Source organism: Lonchura striata, chromosome 2 (genome assembly GCF_050655825.1).
Source record: "Lonchura striata isolate lonStrDom1 chromosome 2, ASM5065582v1, whole genome shotgun sequence".
NCBI classification, from domain to species: Eukaryota; Metazoa; Chordata; class Aves; order Passeriformes; family Estrildidae; genus Lonchura; species Lonchura striata.
Genome location: NC_140704.1, coordinates 104,692,592 through 104,716,521, shown reverse-complemented (window position 1 = coordinate 104,716,521; position 23,930 = coordinate 104,692,592). Strand labels below are relative to the sequence as shown.

Genomic DNA, 23,930 nt, shown 5'->3' with positions numbered 1-23,930 from the left:
GGTTGGCCACAGCTTTGATAAAAGGAATAAAAATATCACTTACCAGCAGCCATTCTAGTGTGGGAATTAGAGTTTTGCTGTTCCCCCAGCATGGTTGGATCTGTTCAATGTCTGCATAGAGATGTGCAAGGGGGATCTCTGAATAATGAAATAACACTTAAGCCACTATATCAAATTAACATAGACCACACCTTTTTCCTGGTACCTTCCTAGAGCTGCCAAGACTGTTTAAATTATTATTTTTTTAATGCTAGTAGGGAAGATGTTTACCAAAATGTGCTCTGCTTCAGGACTATATTGTCAAAACTGAAAATGTAGACAAGTCAAAATTATTGTTCCTGCAGCAGTTTCCATTTTACAGCATGTCAGAGTCAAGTCTTTCATAGAATATCTCTCCAACACTAAGGAGTGCAACAAATCATTCACCAGCAGTGGAAGAAGGAATTTCCATTTTCTTTTAATCCATCCACCAGGCATGACAATAGCACTATAGGATGCTGCATTTAATATGCATGCTGTGTTCACATAGCAGAAGAACTAATTCTATTCCAAAAAGGAATAACTGTTGACACTAACTCTGGATTTCCATGGGGTTTGCTCCTGAAGTTTTAATTTTAAAATGCATTACAATGGTGGGTTTGTACTTCTGTCCTTTTCATCCCATTATATTTGTACAGTGAATTTTAGACTAAAATGGATGTGTGACCTTTCTTGTCACAGAACAGGAAGGTGCATATTTCACAACATGAAGAAGCTGAATTCTGTATCTCAGCATAGTGAAGGTTATTATTTCAATGACAAAAAAAAATCATGTGCAATTTCCCTTGTGTACAGCTGTGAAGTCCAGGCATATCAACAAAGGTACCACAGTGTGGCCTGGTAACAAGGCAGCCAGAGTGGGTCTCTTCATACAGGTGGAATTGGTCAGTGATCAGAGGTTCTTTTATTGCAGTCACTTCTATGCAATTACTGAAATCCTTTCTATCATATTGAATACTTTAGTACGTACCCTTCTAAACAGCATTTATACAATTATCATTCTCTGCAGCCTTATATGCACACTGCTACTTCATGCTCCCTACTGCACTGTGCTTCTTCAGTTAGCTACTGACTTTTAGTTTTACTAAAAGCTAGTATTTTTCTATTCAAACTGTTGCTTCCCAATTCACTGAAACAAAAGGATTCAAAATTAAGGCAAACACCAGGATGAATTGGAATAATCGGTGGAGTTGTACCTGTTTTCAGGAGAAATAAAATAGCCAACATTTTTTCATGCAGGCAGAATTTTCTATCTGGTCACAGGGAGGGAAAACCTCCTTTCATTCAGCAATGCCTGGTTTGCAACATGGAACATTAATCAGCTCCAAACAGGAATGTTTTCCTCCTCCAAGCACTTACTGTCAAAAATCAGTGCTAATGGATATGTGACAATACAATTTGAAAAAAAAAATACTATTCATATACTTAATACAGTCTTATATTTCAGTATTAATTTAATGCTGGAACAATAATTTTTATTCATATATGCATATAAATTTATAGATATGATAGATAAAAATTGAGTCTGGAATAAGTTTTTTTAATACAAATTATTAATACAAAGGTTCAAAAAAACAGTCTTAAAATTTCTGTGTTTGTGTCTCCAGCCACCTGTCAAAATCAAATACAAAGTGTTAATCTGTGGAAAGAAAAGCATTTATTCAGAGATGTTTTCTAAGATAAAAAAATTTGCAAACACACTCTTTGCACAGAAAAGATTATGTTAGGTATTACAGAGGTCAGTAGGGAAAGGATAATCTTCATCACATTAAGCTAGAAACCTCTTAAAGTGTGAAAGGTCTGTGTCCTTCAGCAGTGCTTTTCTTTTAGCCAAAAATATGCAATGGTGGTATTTGAATTTGAAGATATTTGATAAAGCAAAACTGTGTATGAAAGTGCACTGTTGCTGTATGAGTGATGCAGCAAGACTTGGAAAAACTGACATTAGTGGTGACTTACAGGACCCTGAATTGGATGTATTCATGGTGGAAATTCTGGTTTATTCTATTATGAAATGAATTCAAGCATTATTAACCAGGCTGCCTGACAACACAGAACTAAAATCAGAATTCCATCACTTTTGTTTGTGCATTGCAATAGGCACCTCTTTGTTCTCCTAAGAAACACATGTATTCTCTCCTGCCAGGAGCTGTTTCATGTAGGTCATGTTGAGCAAGACAGCCAGATGATGCCAGTGAGCCCAATTTGAAGAAAATGGGGCCCAAAACCTCTACTGGCACAAGGGGCCACCATTCCAGTGAGGTTGTGAAGCTCATGGCACAGCATGGCTGTAACTCAGCAAAATTATCAATTGCCTTTATGGTAAAACAACCACCAAGTCTTCCTTGATACAGACACGTACATCCATCAGGTGACACACAGCCAGGACTTCTGGAGACACCAAATGATTCTAAAGTCTTGCTTCAGGTGGTCAGCATGTCTCAGAGCCACACTTAACATTTGAGACAACAAATATTTTAAGAACCCTTTTCATGTAAAATACAGTCATTATTATACACACATGTAGAAATTTTAAAATGTAATGTTGGTTTGTCCCTGCTTTGCACCTGGTGTTTATTATTTGTAAAATGGACAAGACATGCAACGTTAACAGAATATTAATATTTTACATTCATTTTTCAGACATAGAAATAAATATAGAAGGGTTCACTAGTTTCCAAAGTTTAAGAGAAAAGCACTTATATTTCACTTTTAGGAGACTTTTTCAGATGCACTCTATCCCCGCACTATTTAATCTATACTTAAATCAGTGGGAGGAAGAATTAGTCTTACAAATGCAACTTGATTTCAAAAGAGATTAAGGCTACTTAATCACATCAGGATATCCCCCACTGATTTGCTAAGTCTGTAGTAAATCTGAACCTAAGTGTACATCTGTAAACTAAGAACAAAATATGAAAGTCATTATAATTCATGTAGACCTCCTAATAATTCATATAAAATTTTCTTACCTAAGGTATCCTTCTGTAATTATTATACTAGAAGCTAAGAATAATTATTTTTAAATATTTTATACAGGCAAGGGAAAGATAGTTTTTACAACTAATAATCTAAGTCAACAAACCTTATTAACTCATCATATAAGCATGTGCAATTTCAAAGAATGCTCTCCACCCACTGATACCAGCTGAATTTAAGCTCATCTCCATCATACAGAGATTTCATCATGGAAGCATAATTTAAAAATGCAAAAATATCCATGTTGTATTCCTCTTTATTTTTTGCAACATTATGCATTGTTCTTTGGAAACGAGCATTTCATCCTGTATCTTATACAAGTTCAAGAGTTTCTTGTTATTTTTAAAATTAATGTTACAAATTGACGATGAGAGAAATCATTAGACCAGTGTACATGTTAGAAACATTCACAAATGAAGCTTTCATTTTTATTAAAAAAAAAATAAAAATAAAAACACCAAAAAAAAAAAACCAAACAAGCATTGGCAATATTACCATAGTAATAAGGAAAGAAAGAAAATCTGTATGGTTCTTTGTGTAAATAGCTTTTACACTGGACACACCTCTCTAAACAAGTTCTGTGAGCACATGAGCTCAAATGAAGCTATTTCTGCTCTGAGTCTGCCAGTTCCTGAAGAGACTGAGAAGGAGTAAATCCACTCAGGAGGCAGAGTAGTCAAACTTCACACCCCAAAATGATGCTCAGATGATATAAAAACAAAATTACTCATGCTAGCCATAGAAGAGTAGAATTTAATTAAAACCTGCAAATTTTGCACAGATCCTCTCTTCTCCCCACTGACACAAGTGCAAAACCCAGAGTTTCATTATGGTTTGCCTCCTTTGAATTCCACTTCCCCTTTATTCCTGTAAATCAGGCAGTTTATCCTAAGAGCCAGCCTCACATATTCACTGTCATGACTTTAGGAATTTAGCTGGTCACATCCAAGGCAAAGGTGATTTGATCTGTTTTGAAGAAAGGTCTGGACAAAGCAACAATGAGGCTTCTCCCCATGAGAGCTGCTTTAAAGCTTAAGGCTTTTAAGCTTTTAAGCTTTCCCTCTCTATCCAGACACTACAGGTCCATGGAAGCTGATGGAGGGCACCTGCAAGTGCAGTGGGAACTGGCTGATGTCAGTCTGATGCCACTTTTGATTGTCTTAGAAATGTTGTCATCTGGGGACCTTCTTAAGCATTGGGAAAAGGCAAATGTCACTCCTGTCTTCAAGCAGGACAAGAAGAAGGGCCCTGCGAACAACAGGCCAGCCAACCTCACCTCAGTCCTTGGGAAGATGATAGAGTAAATACTGCTGGAAACCATTTTAAAGCACATTAAGGACAAGGAGGTGGCTGGAAAGAGTCAGCATGGATTTATGAAAGGAAAATCATGCTTAACTGATCCATGGTGTAATCTGTGTTTGGGATTTTCTCAATCCACATGCAGGACCTTGCAAAGAAATTAATGGCCAAGCAGAATGTCACAGAACAGGATAGGGAAGACTGAAAGGTCAGGGCTGAATTTTGAAAAAGGTGGTAATTTCTATCTGAATTTCATTAAAACATTGAAAAATCTTCAACATTTGTTGTACTTACATGCTATAAGTACATTTAATCTATCCTAAGGTATGGAAATGGCCAGTACTATTGAATCGTGGCTAACATATTCCTTTTTTGCCCCTTCCTTACATACTGACATCTCTTCACAGTCCACTCATCCAGTGCAAGCCAATTTTCTTCCTCAAAACCTTTCTCAGATTCACCATTCTCATAAAAGCTCTTAAATATACTTTCACACAAGATCCTCTCACCTGCTTATGACAGACAACTGCTCCCCACCATTAAAACAAGAAGGCAGCTGAAATACTGAGAAAGCACATTCCTCTTGTTTAAATCACATTATATAGTTTATCTAATAAAACATCATTTCAGATAAGAATATCTTTTTATATATTCATGAAGCTACTGCTGCAGCATTTTCAGACACCAACCCTGCCAGAAAGCCACCGTGACAATCCTCAGCCTGATACTACGAGGCAATGAGGAGCCAGTCCTACCCCCACTGAATTAAATGGAAAGATTCCCACTTACTGCAATCAAATAGATATGATCCTATGTCCCAGTGCTTCCATTCAATGACATCATACCTTGAAAATAGGAACTTTAAAAAGAAACCAAAAATCCAAACCCTCAAACAGAAATAAAATGCTTGATGCCATGCCTGAAAACCTGCATATCTAGCAAAGCTGACATGGCTTTGCTAGATATTTCCTCTATACCAGATATTTCCTCTAGCAGCAGACTGTTATTGTCACAGTTTCCTTCAAGCAGGAGTTTCTTACTGATTATCTTTCCTCTGACCACTATCATTCCTACTGACAAATTATAGACCTTTATCATCTTCCATTGGCTTGAAAAAATAAAATCATTTGTTTTAAACATTTTCAGTTCTGTGCATCCATCAAGAACAAGAGCTCACTCTCAACATAGAGCCATCTGCTGACAACCAAGTATATTCACACATTAAGTTTGAAGTATCTCTTTCTGGGAAAACAACATTTCTTGTCACTTTTTTTTTTCTCTTTATCTGTATCAAAGGGCTTTGAGGGACAGAAGCTTAAAAGCAGGTCATTAAAAACAAACATAACTATGCAGAAGCCCTGTTGAATTTTTAAACATTTGTAAAACCTGTACAGATTTGAGAGGGATGTTTATTTCTGCTTGGAGCTATATGAAGAAATGAGAGAGGTGCATACACAAGACAGTTCTGTCTCTGTTTATTTCCTTCTCAGAGCTGCATGGAAGAAGTCTGACAAAACCTGATGCAATTATTGATTCAGCAACATTTTATCCCTTTCTGTTCCAATCATTCTGAAATGTCTCTGGTGGCTGCATCAGGCTCTCTTGTGTTTCCTCACCACCTTGCAGCTCAGGGGCTGTGGAACTGTAACTTGCCCTAAATCGAGTCTTTCCCATACACAATAAAACCCTTTCCTGGAGACTGACTCAGCCAGCCTGGCTTGCCAAAAGAGGGCAGCTCTAGGTTGGGATAAATTTCTGCTCCCAGGCACCTGGATCACTCATCCGTGATGCCTCCTGGATGCACACTGCCACACTGGAGCTCCCCCATCCTTCCCAGTCAGCCAGAGAGAGAAGCAGGCCGACCCTGCACCTCTGGCATTGCTGATGTGCTGCAATACAGAAGCACAAGAGGAGCACTTCAAAGCCTTGCCCTACATCTCTCTTCAAGCTCTGAGAGAGAGGAATGCATTTCTGATGATGCATCTCTTTGGTTAAGGCTTGTCAAGCAACACACGGTCACTGCACACTTAATGCTTCTGCTCTTGTAAGAGAGTGTGTGTCAGGAGAGAAAGACTAAACACAGCATTTGACATCGGGAGGATTCATTATAAGGGATTGTGTGTCTACACGTACCCACTGTAAGGAGCAAAATGGCACTGGTAGGGAGAGCCAGCATCACAGAAAGGCATGTGCCATGCAGAAAATCCAGTTAGATATCAATGTAGTTAATGTGTGGCAACAGGGTAAATAAAGTGCTTCAGTTATATTTGTGGAAAAAACATGAAATACAACCAATCTCTACAAGGTTGTGCCAGGGACAGCAATGAGTTTTAGAACAAAATGTCAGATTGGGCTGATAAGGTGCTTCTGAAAGGAGAAGCAAATAGGCAGTGTCTTAGCAGAAAGGGACAGTCTTCACAAGACACCTGCAGCCAAGAGACTTTAGAATCCACTCTGAGCACATCCAAGCTCACAGGTCTGTAGTCAGCCCAAAGGTAGCTTGCTCAAGGACCTCTTCCAGGGGATGCAGCTCAGAAGGCAGACAGAGCACCTATTTAATCTGTATCACTCATCTCTACACTTTCCCTAAAAATTGAACTTAACTGGCATAAAACTCAGAGTTGAAACAAGCTGAACTTTTACCTTGGATATGCTAATAGCAGCATATTGTGCATATAAAACCATAGTCTGATTTTTCCCCCAATAGTCCCCAAGAGTGACTATAACCAGCATTACTTACTTCTTTCTTTATAAACAAACAAAAAAACCCCAACCCCAAAACATTCAAAAATTATGATTAGGCCAAAGTTAAGCTGAGAAAACTGTTGAGACAAAGGCCTTGGCTGAGTGCCCACCAAAATCAATAGGAGTCTTTCTACTTACTTAATGGGCTTTGACTGAACTCTGAGTGAGGGGGGGTGGGAAGGTGGTAGAATCTGTGCTGATTATCCACTAACAAAGACGTGTTTGATATAATCTGCTGCCATCTGTCTTTGTTTTGCTAAACCACTCAGCTGGGCCTAAACAGAAAACCCATCAGCTGAATAAAGAATTAATTATTGAATGAGTGATCCCTTTGCATTTCTCACCTTCTGCGAGATTTATCCCCACTGACCACGTGGGAGATTTCCCTGCCTAATTACAGCAAACCACCACGGCGCTGAGCCTATGGCTGTCATATACATGTGTGTGTCAGGCAAGTTATTTTAAAAAGCAGATTTCTTCAATCTCAAAGAGCAGCAGTAAGATTCCTGTTGTATCTGTTAGGTGGTATGGTTCAACTGTGACCCTGAGATAAGGCTGGCAGCCCTCAGCATGTTCCAAAGTGATGAACAGCTTCATTTCTCAGGAACCATCCGGACTTACTATCAATGCTCCAGCTTCACCGCAAGTGAAAGGGTGCAGTAACTTCATGCTCCAAAGTGTTGCGACCCACACTAATTTGGTTTGTTGGACAGATCATCCAATGACCAGAATCAAACCAAACTGAGTGTGTGGGCTGGGGCTGGTGTGGGAGACACAGCCACACCTGAGGGTGTGAGGTGACAAGGACTGTGGAGCTGAGGTGGCCGGGGGCAGGAAGCTGCATGGTGGAGTGAGACTATTCAGATCTGGGAGCTATTGGCCTTGCAGCACAAACCCATTCTGCTCCTGCAGCCTGACCACCTCAAGGCAGTGCAAAGACCTGCTAGAGTCTGAGGGCTGACTGGATATTTTACAGGGATGGGTACAGAGGCAGGCCAGCTCTTGTCAGAAAGCATTTAGCTCCTAAGTCAGGCTTAGACTCCAAATTAGATCTGACTGGAACTTGACTTCGGGCTTGCAGCTTACCAAGACTGTTTTTGTCTAGAGAGTAAAGTACCTGAGCAGAATCTAAAGTAAGTCATAGCAATATTTTTCTTGGTCTGTTTCAATCTGTGATGCTTAAAAATTTCTTAGGGGAGCTGCTTTAGAAATTTCACATGCGCATAGATTATTGTGTAGCATTTATGAATCTAGTTCCTGTTCTTGCACACATTAAAAATGACTGTTCATGCTCACAGGTGAACCCATAATAGACAGAAACACATGGATTCAAATGCAGTGAGACCCTCAGGAAAGTCACCATTAACCTGTCTGACTTTTCCTGCCTTAGTCTTTGTTTTGGACAACACCAAAGGACAATAATTATTATTTTTAAACTTTGAAAGAATGCCATGTAAGACATAAAGATGCTCCTTGTCCAATAATTGTTTTTAAATTTAGTTTTTTAATTAATTAGTGCAGCAAACAAAGAAGCATGAGCTCACAGTTCAATATGAGGCCCAGTGATTCTGGAGTGCTGCCTGGAGTCTGAAGTGCTTCAAGCCCTGCTACAGAAATCATAACATGACTGTGCAGCTATGGGACAATTCCACAGCTAATAGCCTCTCATTTTGTGATGAAAAGCCTCATAAAAGAAAATTACGATGCTTGCAAAATAAAAATTCATATTTCTTCTTGAATATTTTTTCTTCCTGTGGGAAGTATCACTAATCAATAATAAAGATGTTAGAAATTAATGAACAGAGAAGTGATTTCGTTTTATTTAGAACTTATACAATGTAGGAGTTCCAACTTTTGAAATATAAAATATTTGACATTATCTTTGGCATTATCAGAATAAACAAATAATAAATTCCCAGTTCATTATCTTCAAAAATCTCCTCGGCAATATTTCTGTTTTTCGTTATTTCTGTCACACTGATGCTCTCCATAAGTCAGCTTTCAGCTAGATGCTGCCCATAAATATGTGCAATTTGTGCAATTCATTCACACATGCATTCATTATTGCAAAGGGAGTAAAGAAGGGCAAAGCCTGACCTTGGGATTTTATATATAATGCATCTGAATTTAAATTTGTGTGTCGAAGTATTTCACTTGAGACATTCTTGGCAGGGCAACTTTTCCTAAGCGTTCCTAAGTTGTGCCCACCCATCAACGCTGTCTTGATCCTACTGTTAAATCATTGAAAACCATAAAGAACAAAATAAAACAAAATACTTACCCATGAAATCTCAGAATAAAGAAGGTTTTGTTTTGTTTTGTTTTTTTCTGATCCAGATAATTCACTGCAGTCAAAGGTTAATTTTTAGTTCAAACAGAGCTTTCAACACTGGGATCTTTGCTGGCCACAGAACCATTTCCAGCAAATTTCAGAGGATTTATATCAGTACCAAAAAAATGTTCCCATCTTCTTCTACACAGCCATGCAGAGCGGCGAGATCACCTTTAGGAGGAGCCTCATCCCCTCCTGTAGAGCTAACAAAAACTCTCGGTGGCTCCTGCAAAGCTGTTAGAACTTTACCTCACAAAATGTGGTTTCACTAGAAAAGATTCTGAAAAATATAGAAAACAACAAAAAGCAACTTCATGAAATCTATTCCATAATCTTTTCTCAAAATAATCTGCTGTATATTAACCTCTTGTGATGGATGCTTTTCTAATTTGTTTTGTAAAACTTTAAAGGATGGTGCAGTATTGGTTAGCACAAATTTTAAGAATGAACAAGTAAATCTTTAACATAAACAGCCTGACAAATAAAACGGAATCAGAGGCAGTGGAGATAGAAATCTGCTGAATACTAAAAGCAGTTTAGAAACAAATATTGTTATTTTGAGGACTCATGAATAATAGAAAGTTGGTTCTCTATAGAAGGGAGAAGAAACAAATTTGCTTAGGGGTGATCACAAGAGTGCTTCTAACAAAAATCAGGGTCTGACTTAACTGAAAGCAGGAAAGGGCAGAAAGCTGAATAGAAGGTCAACTGTTACAAATTTAAGCCAATCCTTCTAATCTTGCTATCTTTGTTGCTAACACTGCTATAAATGTGTCTGCTCACTTCTTTCACTCCCCTCTTGGGCCAAGGAAGGTGAGGAAGCACCTCATTAATTCGCATCATTAATGCACTGTATTCTGCATTAATCTCATAAGTCTTATTTGTCAGAGCCTTGAGGAGCAGAAGGAATGTCCAAATTGATCCTTGGAGTCCGGACTTGTCCTTTGTGTTATTTGACCACTGGCCCAAGCAACATCAGTGTCTAATTGACTTCACATCTTCAGTCAGCAATTGAGCCCAGCACCTAACAGTCACCTTAAAGGTGAAAAGTTTTATATGGACAACCTAATTCTCCTTTCCTACAGGTTAAGTCCCTGTAGGCACAAAGAAAATGTTATTCCATTACTCTTCAGAGAATTCTCTAAAATCATTGAAGTCCATGATTGGTATCTCCACCCAATCTCCCCCATTCCCAAACTACATAGCCCATATACCATGTTCTATATGTCAGATCATTCCCACTTTCCTCTGAGTTTGTTCCAATTTGACATTATTTTCTCAAAGGGTGATAAGGCAAACCTGGCCTGATACTGCAAGCTTATCAATGTGAAGTTGCATGCAAAACTATTTCAAGTGCCTCCTCCTCCCTGTTAAACATGCCCAATGCAAACCTTTTTCCATAGCAATATGACCCCTGTGAGGAGTTACTTCACCAAACTTGTTTAACTTGAACTGCAGTGGAAAGGTAACACCTGTGGAGGCAGTCACTGCACTCAGTGAGGGGACAGCAAGAGAGTAATTTAGCAAGAGGGATTAGCATCCTTATTTAGCTCCACCTCCAATATTCACTCCCTTCAGTATCAGCCATGTACTTTGTCCCCTGCATGATTAATATTTTCAGTGATGTGACTGAAGTAAATGTTGTTAAGTTTTCTGGCCTACTCACCTCAGGTTTGTTTTTGTTTGCAGTTTGTTTTCTCTCCTGTAAAAGAGGGGAAAGAGTCTGCCTCTTACAGCTATTGTCTTTATACTGGGTGTTGTCTTGTCTCATCAGTTTTTAATGACATCTCATTTGATTGCCCTGGCCTGCCAGTTTTGGCACCTGCTACTGGTTTGTACTCTTCCTCAGTAGGTTTTGTGCAAATCCCATCTGTGTCCTGTCTTGCTACTTTTCAAAGACACTTCTTTCTCAGGAGCCCCAGCTCCCTCCTAGGTCAGTGATTTTACCCATCTGATGGTTTTACTGCTGCTTGCAGTAAAGGGAAAAAGGGGGGTGGGGCAGGAAAAGGAGTAAGGAGTAATTGTGCAGCTTGTAAAACTACAGGCAATACTCTCCTTTTCAGATGGGGACAGTCTTTAAAAGGACATGTTTTTCCTGTTACTCTTGTACATCTATGTTTGCATTAGTTAGGCATCTGTGTTTGTATTAGTTACAATAGCTAATGCAAATTGAAGCACTAATGCTGTTGGAGGAGCTTGTCCTTGCCCCTGCCTCAGAGCTGTGGCAGGTCTTGCATGTCCCCTGGGGGGCTGCTGAGCAGGGGCTGCGCTGGCTGGACACCTCTGCAGAGAACTTTGGGGAGAGCCACATGACCAGAGAAAAACCAAGCTTCTGCAAGAACAAAATTTCCACCTCCTCCAGACATTTGTATCCCAACCTGTTCAGAAAAATCTCTGAAGTTACTGTGATTTCCATAAGACCTCTAAGGGGCATTCTCCCTTCCCTTCCACAGACAGAGGAGGAGGCAGACCACCTGACAAAACACCTTCTTCCTTTTCTCCCTCCACAGCAGGAAAAGCTGCAGTGTTACACTAAAGTTTTTGACAGTAGATACAACATTGTCAAGAACTCCTTAAAAATGCATCACTTTTCAAACTCAACATCAGTTGTGCCCCACAATCCATCACAAGATATAAATCCAGGGGAAAACTGGCTGTTTGGAGTCCAGTGCTCAAAAATTATATATTGCCTCTCACTTCCTGCTCTCTGATGTTGTCAGGGACCAACTGCAGAAGAGTAACAAAACTAAATGCCACAGGAAACAGGTGGGAAGGGGGTTAACATATGAGAAGGACCCCTATACACCTACAAGAAAGATCTAAGAAGCTTGAGGAGGAAGAGCTAAAAGTTTGGGCTTAGATCCCCAGGGACAAGTTTCTTGGTGTAGAATATGTTCTGAGGAAAGGAGCTATTTGTTTTATCAGGCTGGAGAGAAGATGACATCCAAGAAGGCAATCTGCCCTGGACCAAAAAAGTTGAATTCTTAATAGCTGGTAAAGGCTCCAAATGCTGAGGACTGAAGAAGACATCTAGCAGGTGTCAGACTGCCTGCTAAAGAAACCTGGACTGTAAACTGCATGCTCCTTTCTACCCTAAACAGGAAAAGCAATTCAGGCAACCAAGTTACCAACTATTCCTGACCCTGGGGGTAACCTGAGTGTTGGTGGCAAGGGCTTCCTGAGTCATTCCCTGATCAGCAGTGGCAAGATTTCCTGGTGCAGATCCTTGCCCTAGGTCAGGCTGTTGCCTGAGGCAGATTCTGATGCTCCTGCTCTACTTTTCCTGTACAATAATTGCTGGACAGCTGTAAGCAACAGAACCTGGTTCCAGAGGCCAAAAGAACTGCGAAGGACTTGTGTCCATATGAACAGGAAACACTGCCTTTTTTTCCCTGTGTATAAACAGAAGCCACTGCTCCCCTGCCCGTAGGAGCAACAGTAAATAACTCCACTACTGTACACATTAATCCAACTCTAAGCTTATTTACAGGCTCTAAAATCAGAAGCTGAGACACTTAATCTGTTGATTTGCTCTAATGCTGGGAGGTCGCAAATGGTACTAGCTTCCACTGTTGTATGAGCTGCGACGAGCTAACGTGTAGAGCGCATCCCGTGCACACGCTGAACAAAACCTTTCCCGCTCCTTTCCCGGGTAAACCATAAGTGGCTTCCAGAAGAAACTTCCCTTCCCACAGCGTGGCCAGCCTGGCACCTGTTGCTGCAGCCCTGGGGCTGTCCCGGCCGCGCTCGCTGTCCCGGGCACGGCTCCCGGGCGGCCGGGGGAAGGCGGGCAGGGAGGGGCCGGGCAGGGAGGAGCCCGGCCCGCTGCACTTAAGCGCCGTGACCGGCGCTGCCCCGCGTTCGGCCGGGCCATGGAGGTGGCGCGGGATTGCGTGGGATCGCTGCTGCGGTGAGTGCGGGGCCGCTCCCGCCCCGTTTCCATCCCCTTCGCCGTGCCGGCCGGCGGCGCCGGCTGCCGGGGATGCCCGGGGCTGAGCAGCCCTTGGAGGCTGCAGCCTCCGGAGCAGGGGGCGCGGTGCGAGGGCAGGCGGGGCCGTGGGGGATTAGCCCCGATGGACGCTGCGTGGGAGAAGCAGGTCGGGACGCCGCCGCAGCCCTGCGAGCCGGCTGGAGCCGTGCGGAGGGAGGCGCGGGTGGGAGCCCTGCAGCCTAACCTGCCTTTGAGCGCAGCGGCCTCCGGCACCCGAGGCTGCTGACCGCAAGCCCGGTGATGCTGTCACCGCGCCGGCCGCCACCCTGGAGCCGCAGCTCTGCGCGCTGCCCCGAAACCCATCCGCTGTCCGCTGCCGGCCGCGCTTGTGGCGGCTCTACATTGGTGTTTGAGCAGGAGGACCGCGCTGCGGTCTGACCGAACCCTAAGTCTCCTCACTAATTTCCGAGCTTTTTCTATTTTGTTTTGGTTTTTTTTTTTTTTCTGTTTTCTCTTGTTTTGCCTCGCTGTTACTGCTGCTGTCGTTCCCGGTGAACCCTAACCTAAAAAACCAATCCGTGCCGTATCCTGGAGCGTGTTGTGCAACGTTGATTTTTCTGAGTGAGGCCGAAGACCATTGCACCACATTCTTAGACAAACATATGGGGCATATTGCAAACAAAGATAAAGAGTGAAATATGTGTACAGGGCTCAAGGCAGGCTTTTAATCCCCCCGTCCTCGTCAAGAATTAATTAATCTCTCCCACCAGATTTGACACAAGAGTGAATTCTTGTAGCAGCATTTGTGAAGCCCTCTCTAGCAGACTGTAGTTACCCAAAACAAAATGGATAAGATGCTAGAGTTTGAAGGTACTTGATCTTTCAGTTATAGAATATTTTTGTATTTTCCACAGATATGGGATTCCCTCTTCCTTTAGAGAAGAGCTAGGACTTGATCCTTTTGGCTTTAAAGATTAATAAAGCAATAGTGAATTTGCCTGTATTCAACGTGTCACTCAACTTTCTAGTAAAACCAACTGCACCTTAGCTCCTTTCTACCACTTGTTATCATGACTTAGCTTGATCAGCTTTTAATAGGAAATTATTTTTGGTAACTCCAGCCTAGCAGAGGAATTCCCGTATCAGGAATTGGTTTGTCTATGTTTTGAGGACAGGTACAGCAATGGATCTTTCTAAGAGCTGCGAATGTAGGCTGGCCTGTTTGAGCCTATGATTTAGGAAGGAGAGTAGGACACAAAATAAAAACAAGCTTTCAGTAACAGGCCCAGAAATGGAAGAGCTCACAGTCTGTTTATCTGGCTGCTTTTCATCATCCTGCCTTTTGTCTCCTCATTAGCTGAAACCTCAACCTGCCCTGGAGCCCAGACTCACTTCTTTATAACCAGGCTTACTTTAAATATATTGACATTATCAAAATGTAGGTGAAATACTGTTAAATGACTTCTATTTAACCACTGTTAAATAACTTCTTAAGATTTTCCTGTTCAGTGACTGTCTGGTGGCAATAATGTAAGCCCTGGTTTATTAATCTGTTTGTTTTATTGCTCTGACTTTAGAGAGAGCTAGGCAGCAGTGTGAGGTGGCTGATCCTGACTCCTTGAGAAATTTCTGCTCTGAGCTTCAAAATATGGCTTGTAAAGTTGACTGGGATGAACCCTGTTAGCTCAAGTCCTACCCATGGGCTATGTCCCTAACATTTCTCATTCTTTGTCAGCATGTATGTTTTGGCTGTTGCCCTTATGATTTTTCTTCTGTGAATGACAGCTTGGCTTAAGTAGTGGGAAAGAAAACTTTTCAATGGGACTGATATTTACTGTCCTCACTTGAAAAAAAAAATTGGTGTACTCAGATATATATCACTCATGTTACTATTCTACACTCAGGTTTTCAAATTTGAGAGGCAATGAGGTGTAATCAGCTGTGAAAGCTCTTGAAACCCTAGTGCTGAACTTTTTGACATCAGGGTGCCCTGTGAAGTGATGTCAGCAGCTCCAAAGCAGATGAGCAGGCTTCCTTCCCGAGGGAGAGACTCAGTGACTCAGGATGTGAGCTGTCCATGACCAGTGGGGTGACTGGGGACCCATTAATTTAGTCAGAAGAGAGATTGACAAACAGCCTGCCCTAGCAGGCTTCCCTTCTGTGGAGCTTCAATACCCTTCTCAGTGGTACTGTCTCCTTGTCCTCCTCCCTGGCCCTCACCCTTTTCCAGGAGGAATAGTGCTTATTAGATCTTTAATGAAACAGTGCTTGTTTGTTGAAAGCCAAGCTGGCTGCTTATCCCCAGCAGCTTTGTCATGGGACGGACAAAGGTTTCCATTAGCCATGTGTGTATAAATGCCAAATGGTGAAAGCCAGGGACCTGCTGTATAGCCAAAATGAGCAACAAAGTAAGGGCATGAGCTGGAACAACACTGCTGAACATTCTCCTCCTTAAAAAAAAATAAACTTCCAATAATGCCACGGAGTTTTTTCAGAAGATATAAACTTACTGTTTAGAGGAAAAGTGATAGCCCAGAAGAGTGGCTCAGAATGAGGTAGTAAACAAATTATTTGCTGAAATCTGAATCTGGTCAAGCCCAAAGATGACATTCTGTGCATTCCAAAAATATGCTTATAGGTCAGATAAGAGGTGTGAAGAAGATATTTATTCTTCACTGTTGGATTTGCATAAAAGGTGTGACTGGGACATCATAAGTTGAGTAACTTTATACCATCTCATTGTTGTTCTATGAAGTCCTATATTTACTCTCTGGCTGCAGATAAAGGCTGGCAGTTCACTCTACCCTCAGTGAAAATGTCTGAGAATAGATTTTCCTACATAAAATTGACTTTTTACACCTATGTGGAAGAACAAAATGAGGATGCATCCCTTCCCCACCCCTCAGCAATTCAGTATGAAGGAGCCAAAGCTATATACAGAGGGTAAAGTCCATGAGAGTGGGAGACAAAATATTGCTTCCCTTTAAAAGACTTAGCAATCAATCCTTCCCAGGTGTCAGGCAGAATGCCATTTTTGGCAACCTGACTATTAACTTAGCCATTATGATTTGGCAGAAAAAGTTGTCACTAAGTGTAGATGAGAGCAGATCTGTACATTGGTGTGGGAGTAGGCTGTTACTGGTGTTATGTGTTGGTTTACCAAAGGTGAATATGCAATTGCCCAGAAAAATGTAAAATCTCTTTCTATAAGTGATTTAATTCTTCCAGCCTTACTGGCAGCCAACACTATGTATTTATGTACTTGGATATTAACTTTGATTGCATTTAAGGCCTTATACAAGCCTCTTATTTTGTGTTTTTCAAAACCAGATGGAGTTTTATAGGCTGCAGACATAATTTACAAACAAATGCTTTGACTCTTCGAAGTCACATGTAACTGTATTACAAAGCTCTGCTTGCATTCTGCCGATGGGTGTTTTGAATATGGGTAATATGTTCAGTCTCCCTAAAACAAACCCCTATCTTAACACACAAGATTACTTTCAACTAATTATGTATCTCATTGAGTGTTTATCTTATAAATAAAGAGAATGAGTTAAGTAATTGAATGCAGTCAGAGCTGCTGCCTTTTAAATTCAATTTTACATCCCATCAACTTCACTGTGATTGTGACCTTGATGTCAGCCAAGCTAGAGGTGTCTGTATTAATTTTAAGTCTTTCCAAATGTCATGGGCAAGAGAGAGATAACATATCTCTAGGGCCATGCAGTATTTGGTTTTGAAATTAAAGTCCAAGAGTCTTAATGTGATCTGTGAATTACTTGTATAATGTGATTATCAACAGACTTCCTCCTTCTTGCAGTACTTGACACGACTGTTTTTGTAACTCTGAATTTTTATTTTTCTTAGATCTTTCATATCCATGGGAGCATCTGTAGGAGCAGTAACAAAACAGACCCTGTTCCCTCCTCTCATGCCTGCAGGGCGCCCTTTCCGTGTGTCCAATGCCTCCCGAAGCAGCCGGAAGGGAATTGTTGCAAGCAGCCTGCAAGAGCTCCTCAGCAAGGTATAGCAAACAGTCCCACTCTGACTTACAGGAAAATACAGTATCCCAGAAAGACACACAGACTCATGTTCTTCTAGAAAACCATTACTGGGGAAGTTCAGGAGAATATTTCAGATAAAGTCTCAATATTAAATGATTAACTCTTTAGAATGCTAAAATCTCCCGGGTTTTTTTTCCAGACTTTAGATGCCTTCTTTATAACTGCTGGAATAGTTACTCTGGTATTGGAGGAAGATGGCACAGTTGTGGACACAGAAGATTTCTTCAAGTCCCTGGATGACAATACACACTTCATGGTTCTCGAAAATGGGCAGAAATGGACACCAGTAAGTGTTGACTGCTTCTCTCTCATCTCTCATCTGAGTAGAAATGGATGGAGCAATGTTTGTGGCTGTTGGAACTATTGAAAAGAGGGGAGAAGAGGAAGAAAAATTCCTCTCAAGAGGCATGGTGTAAACTCCTTGTTGAGCCTTCCTGGATGAAAAATCAAGTTCCTATTTCTTATTATCCCTTGTTTGTACGTAGATCTGTTGGCAAAATCCACCAGGAATTGAAGTAAAACATTACAACTGAAAAGACTTATAGGGAAAATAGCCTGCTTTTGGAGAAGCTCAGAAATATTTGTCTTTGAGCCTTTTTGTACATAAAGAAAATTAGGACTTTAACTCTGTGAAGTTAAAAAAATACAGTGTCTTTAATGATTAGCTTTACACTGTAAAAATGCTCAAATAAAGTAATATAAAGCAGGTTCTGCCATCTGAAGGCAGTAGTATTTAATGATAGAAAAATGGGCCTTGTTTCATTTTGCAGATAGCCAAAAGTTGGCATCAGAACCTAATGTTGGTCTGCATGCTTCATGATATTTAAGATCTATTAAAACTGGCATGCTTTAGCCTTCTAATTATATAAATTCAGTATTCAATTATTTATTTTATGGGGAAATAGTCGTCTGTACATCGATAACATAGAGTCAAACTCGTAACTGTTTTCCCATGAGATGCTTTTTGCTGAAAAGCTGGCATCAGAATTTTTTCTACCAGCTGTAGAGCTGGCTGTAAGCAGGGACACAAATTTTGTGCCTGCACACATACAGCTCGATCATGGGGCCCCGTTTTCCCAGTCTCCTGTTGCAGTGTGGGCAACCTGTACATTTTCCCCCCAAATAACTCACTGGTTTTTCAAGCTCTGCACCTGGGGCATGAGCTCTATAAGGGCAGAAAAGGAGTTGCAGCCAGGGTGTGACTCCACCTTTCTCCTGTCTCTTGTCTGGTATTGCAGCAGCACAAGTTTGAAGGCAGCCCCTCTTCAGAATGTGCTGAGTGACAACAGAGGGATTGTCACAGCTTCACCAATCACCTGGAGTGCAGCACCAGCCCTGTCCTGCTTTATCCAAATATTCTGGGTGCTAATGGGGAGGGGTGTGGGGAGATGCTTCCAAGCACACCAACTGCTCATACATGTCCAAAGCTGTTGTTGATAGGGGACCCTGTTGCTGGAGCTTGGAGGTTATCAAAGTAAAACAGGCATAGAATTGCTAGCTAATGATATACTGCTGTGTTAAACTTTGTCTGACTTATCATGACACTGTCTGAGGGCTGGAGTGTCAAGTACAAAAAGGTCCAGTCTTACACAACTTTATTGCTTCATTTAGCATGCAGAAAACAGCCTGGCAGCTGCCAGGTCGTTAACCTTGAGTGGAATGTGCTGAGCAGAGGATCCCGTGTATCCACTAGATGTCTCTGTGAATATGGGACCTCTTTGCTGTTTTCTTTTTGGTTTCCCTTTCTCGAAGCACACACCCTGCAGCAGACAAGGGCTGCTTTCAATAGAGGAGGGTGCCTTTAAGGTGGAAGATGACTTTCTATGCTCCCTCTCCTTTGCTTTTCCTCCTAAAATCTCATTATTAAACCCTTGGCCTAGTCAGCAGTGGTTCCCTCCCTGTTTCTTTTTAGTGGGAAGAAAGATGTTGTGAGCCAGGTTTTGAAATGAGTCCCTGACTTTTTACAGGTGTCATCTTTGTAGCTGTCTCCAAGTGTGCTCATCTGTACTGTGTTCCTTAGCAGAAGGACCTGGTGTCATCCTGGTTATTTGGTGGTTTAACCTCGCTGTGCCAGAGAAACCAGAATGTACCAGGATAAATAAATGGCAGGAAGATGGTCCAGTGGTATTACCTGTGGCTTCAGTGTACTCTGAAGAAGCCCTACTACAGAAGACAAATATTCAGGAAGTGCTCTGTGACTCTAGAATTTTAGTGTCTGAAAAACTTCAGAAGCCTGTTCAGGACTTGAAAAACAATTCATGAGCTACAGCCCTCCTCTTCTGTGTGCTAAGGCTTTTAATTCCAGTTTAGAATTGACCAAGAACTAGCCCCAAGACTGGAATAAGCAAAGCTGCTTCTGCAGAGCAGCATTGTTAAAAATTGTCTTGCCATAGTTTCCTGCATTGTGGTACAAACTGTCTCTCTTTTTAAAACAGACAAAAAATGGAGTTGTTGCTGTGAGAAAAAAGAAGAAAATGGGAGTAGCTAACATCACATTTGATCTGTACAAACTGAACCCTAAGGATTTTATTGGCTGCTTAAACATCAAGGCAACCTTCTATGAGATCTACTCTATCTCATATGACATCAAATGCATGGGAGCAAAAAGTGTATTGAGGTGAGTGTTTTTCCACTACTGGGCAAGTGTACGTGCTAATGTAAACATCTGTGTTTGCTATTAGTTCTGTGAAACAGGTGTGTTTATAAAATCAGTATTTTTTTTCTTACCTACTGGCCGATATTCTAACTCTTTCTTCCTAAGGTGGATAGCTGACTGGTAAAAAACTTCTTGTGGCTTTTTATGATGGAAAGTTTCTGCCACGGCAAAACTCTAATCAGCTTGTATTTATTGAAAGGGTGTAAAGCAGGGGTTCTTTGTTCTGCTGAGAGAATTTCCTCACACTTCCTTGACTTGTTTGTCTGAACAATGTGGGAGGCTGGGGAAAGAAGCTCTTTGAAGAAGAGACTTCAAGGGGATGAAATGAAAGGAATTTGAGATCTAATGTCTGGGGTCTTAAAGCTTGCTCAGACATTGCAGTTCCTGATTGCCAGATTCACCACTAGAGCTACATGGAGGCAAAGGAAAATGGAAGAGAGTTGACACTCTGCTCTGCTAATGTGGATATGTCATCTGTAGTAAGACTGTGATATCACTGTTCTTAAGCCAGCTGGTGTAGTCTCTAGGCTAGCTAAGGGAGCCTGTCAAGAACCACTGTCTCCTGCAGGACTGATCTGCTGTGGGCTCTGAGTTTGGTAGAACTGGCTGTTGGGAAAAGCTGTCTTATTCAGGGGCAAAATAATCCATCCAATTCACTGTTTTCAGCAATGAAAGTGGGTGTCTTGTCACGATCAGCTGCATTCTGCCCCGGCTCAAGGAGACTCTTGAGTTCAGACCCCTTCCCAGGAGTGCTGTACTTTGACAACTGTTTAGGTTGCAACCCCAAGTTAATCTACCTGACTTTTAGAATTCTGGTTGAGACACAATGGTGTGCTGCATTTTATGACTTGAGGACCAGATCTAACAGACACATGTGTATGTCATCAGTGAAGTTTTGACTTGTCCTGAGTGACATGTGGCCTTTAGATGAAACAGTCTTTAAGCAGTCCTTCCTCTCCTGATGCAGATGAGCACGGTAATGCTGATCTTGTTCCTTGTCCTTCAGTCTCGCTGACCTCTTGCACTTTACTTGGGTGGTCCTTAATCTTTCAGGCTACAGCTGGTGTGGCAGGAGACAAGATTCCTCTCTGGTCAGGATGAAGTTATTATCCAGCTATGTGCTACACCCACCTGTAACACTGACTTCTTTAGGGTTTCTTCAAAGCAGAAGTTTGCCCTTGGACAGCTGCACTCCTCCAGTTCTTATGTTTGTCAAACTCTCTCGAGCCAAAACAAACTCTGATCTTTGCCTGCTATGAAAGTGAGTATCAGCACTGGAACTGGTGCTGCTAAGGAGAGTTTGAAGTGACAGTTCTGCCTCCCTGCCAAGACAGGGCAGCTGGTGAGAAAGGAGCGGTGCTGGCAAACAGCTGAAGTAGCTGTGGAGTTCTTCTGGAAGCTCTGTTGTGTTGCAGAGAGTCGAGCTGTAAGGGAAATGTCACTGTCAGGGTGGGATGACAGTCTGCTAGCAAAGAACAGGGTGACAGAAGACATAACCTTGGGTACCCTTGAACACAACAGTGACATGGCCTGTCTCAGCTTGCTGTTGAAATCAGACAGACGAAGTCAGGATCCTGGTGCAGTCCCCCTGCTAATGAGTTCCAGATTGCTAACTCTGATGCCCTCTCCCCGAGCCCACATGCTGAGTGTGGAGGGAAAGGACTGAAAAATGCTGCAGCTGTTCATGGTGGGAGGGGCTGGAAGCCTGCCAGGTCTGATTAGTGCATTTCCCCTCCTGGTGTTTCCCTGCAGTGTTCGACTGAAGGATCGAATGTCCAGTTCAACAAATAACTTGCTCAGTGGCTTAAGTGGCAACTGCTGCTGTGTGCAAGTGACACACTGCAGCTGCTCCAAAGCCCAGCACCAGGTGCAGCTTTCTTTGCAACTGCAAAGCTCCTGGGCCTGGTCTGTGTGGCGGAGGAAGAACAGGCTGCAATGGCACATGTGGGAAGCATGAATAAGGGTACAGTGTTCTTTAAAGGCTTCACAGGCTCTAAGTCTGTACTCTGCTGTGTTGAGGCATTGGATTTCAATTGCAAACTTTTCATGACAGTGGGGCTAAATATGAATTTGTAGGAAGATTATTCCTTCTCTGCTCAAGCTCTAAGAACAAGTGAATAGAAGCAGAGGGTTCACAGCTGCATGTTTTCTTAGACAAGAATTCAGAAAATATTTTTTTGTTGGTTGTTTTTTTTTTTGTTTTGGTTTGGTTTGGTTTGGTTTTGGTGTTTTTTTTTTTTTTTCCCAGCAGAGAGACTGATCTGGTTTCTGTATCTTCAGAAACTGATCCCATTCCAGTTTTGGAATGGTTCCAGTTTTTTTTGTACTGTTTCCCAATGCCCCAGCATCCTACTCAAGTGTCCTCCTAATTTCTGGGGGATGAGACTCAAATGTAGCTCTCAGTACTTGTGTCCCTGTTGTTTCTTGCAGAATGGAAGATGCAGTTACAACTAAGTTTAATAAATGACCATTCAAATATCACTATCTCTTCCCCTGTGAAGATCCACAACTTACATTGTCAACCTCTGATGCTTACCTGATGTTATCTGATTCTTAGACAGCACTATACACTTGAATGCTGATTTTATCCATTTTTTTTTAGAAAATAAAATAGTTGTGAATTGAGAATTCTTAAGGCTTGCAGTTTGGCCAGCAGTAATTTTCCTGCTTCACCTGTTTTGCTTTTGAGTACCTACTGTAATGTGATTGTTCAGCTTCAGATCTAATCGGGTTTGATCTGTGGCTTGAAGATATATACAGGGTTGTATTAGTGAATGACAAAGGTGAGACATGAGGTGAGTTTATGCTGCAAGAATGCTGCTCCCAGGCAAAGCTGTTTTCTGTGGTACTGTGGTGGTTTGAGTAATGGCTTTGCAGAAGCCTGTAAGCATCTAGCATGATGTCAGTCTGCTTTGTTGAATGTGATTTCTGGTCCTGCCAACATGTCAATAGTTTTCTGTCAATCAAGTATTTTCTCTAAAGAAGGTTCAAAAAAGACCACCCTCTCAGAAGTGAGAAGGAATGAGAGTAGTTTTAAAATATATTGACTTAACTCATCATAATGTTGTGGGTGGAAAGGGGTAATGTAATCTTGCTGGTGATTTCTTCTTAACAAATGATTTTTCTTCCAGGAAAGTGATCCAGCTGATATCCCATGCAGCACAAATAACTGGACAGTTTCTGCTCTATACTGGAACATATATGTTGCAGTTGCTGGGTGAATATGATGAAGAAGACATGTGCACGAGATCCAGGCGGGAGTAGTGACCACAACTTCTGATGTCGAATCCTTTCACTTAAAGATATTTTCTCGTCCAGTTGTGATTGTAACAATGTTATAGTAGGGGGATGTGCACTACTGTGAACTAGCATTTTTCCTGTTTGGGAGTGCTTGTGGGCTTTAGTCATGAAGTGTTGGATGTTCACAGGCTCTTAACACCACAAAAAGATGGGTGCCTAATGTCTGAGAATCTGGCAAAAGGAAAGAGAGGGCAGGTTTTTGGCCCAGAAATTCAAAATTAAGAATAAGTATACTTGGAAATCTTTATGCTTTGTAACCAATTAAATATTTTTTTGCACCAATCAGGACATTGGGGGTTTTTGTGTGGTTATTTTGTTTGTTTTGGTATTTTGTTGTTATTTGTTTTTCATGGCTATCTACTTGCATTCTGAACAGTCTGGGCTGTAAGATGAGGTCATGGGGACTGTGGGGTTTGTTTGTTTATTTGTTAGTTTTGATCCTTTACAGTGCTGGCATTAGTGTGAAGCTGACATTGAGATGAATGTACCTATTTACTCCTGCTGACAATGGAACTACATAGTGCAACTTCAGTTCTACTTCAGTCACTGGCTCTTCTCATGAAGTCTAATTAGAGATTGTGC

At 41.6% G+C, this 23,930-nt stretch overlaps 1 protein-coding gene across 1 annotated transcript; it reads left to right on the top strand.

The window, feature by feature from the left end:
- The first annotated feature begins 13,251 nt into the window (after positions 1 to 13,251).
- On the top strand, positions 13,252 to 23,636 carry CIDEA (cell death inducing DFFA like effector a). Its single transcript, XM_021527783.2, has 5 exons — positions 13,252 to 13,304; positions 17,196 to 17,352; positions 17,532 to 17,678; positions 19,828 to 20,009; positions 23,180 to 23,636. The coding sequence occupies exons 1-5, from the start codon at positions 13,267 to 13,269 to the stop codon at positions 23,310 to 23,312; spliced, it is 657 nt and encodes a 218-aa protein (XP_021383458.1). The 5' UTR covers positions 13,252 to 13,266; the 3' UTR covers positions 23,313 to 23,636.
- Positions 23,637 to 23,930: the final 294 nt, after the last annotated feature.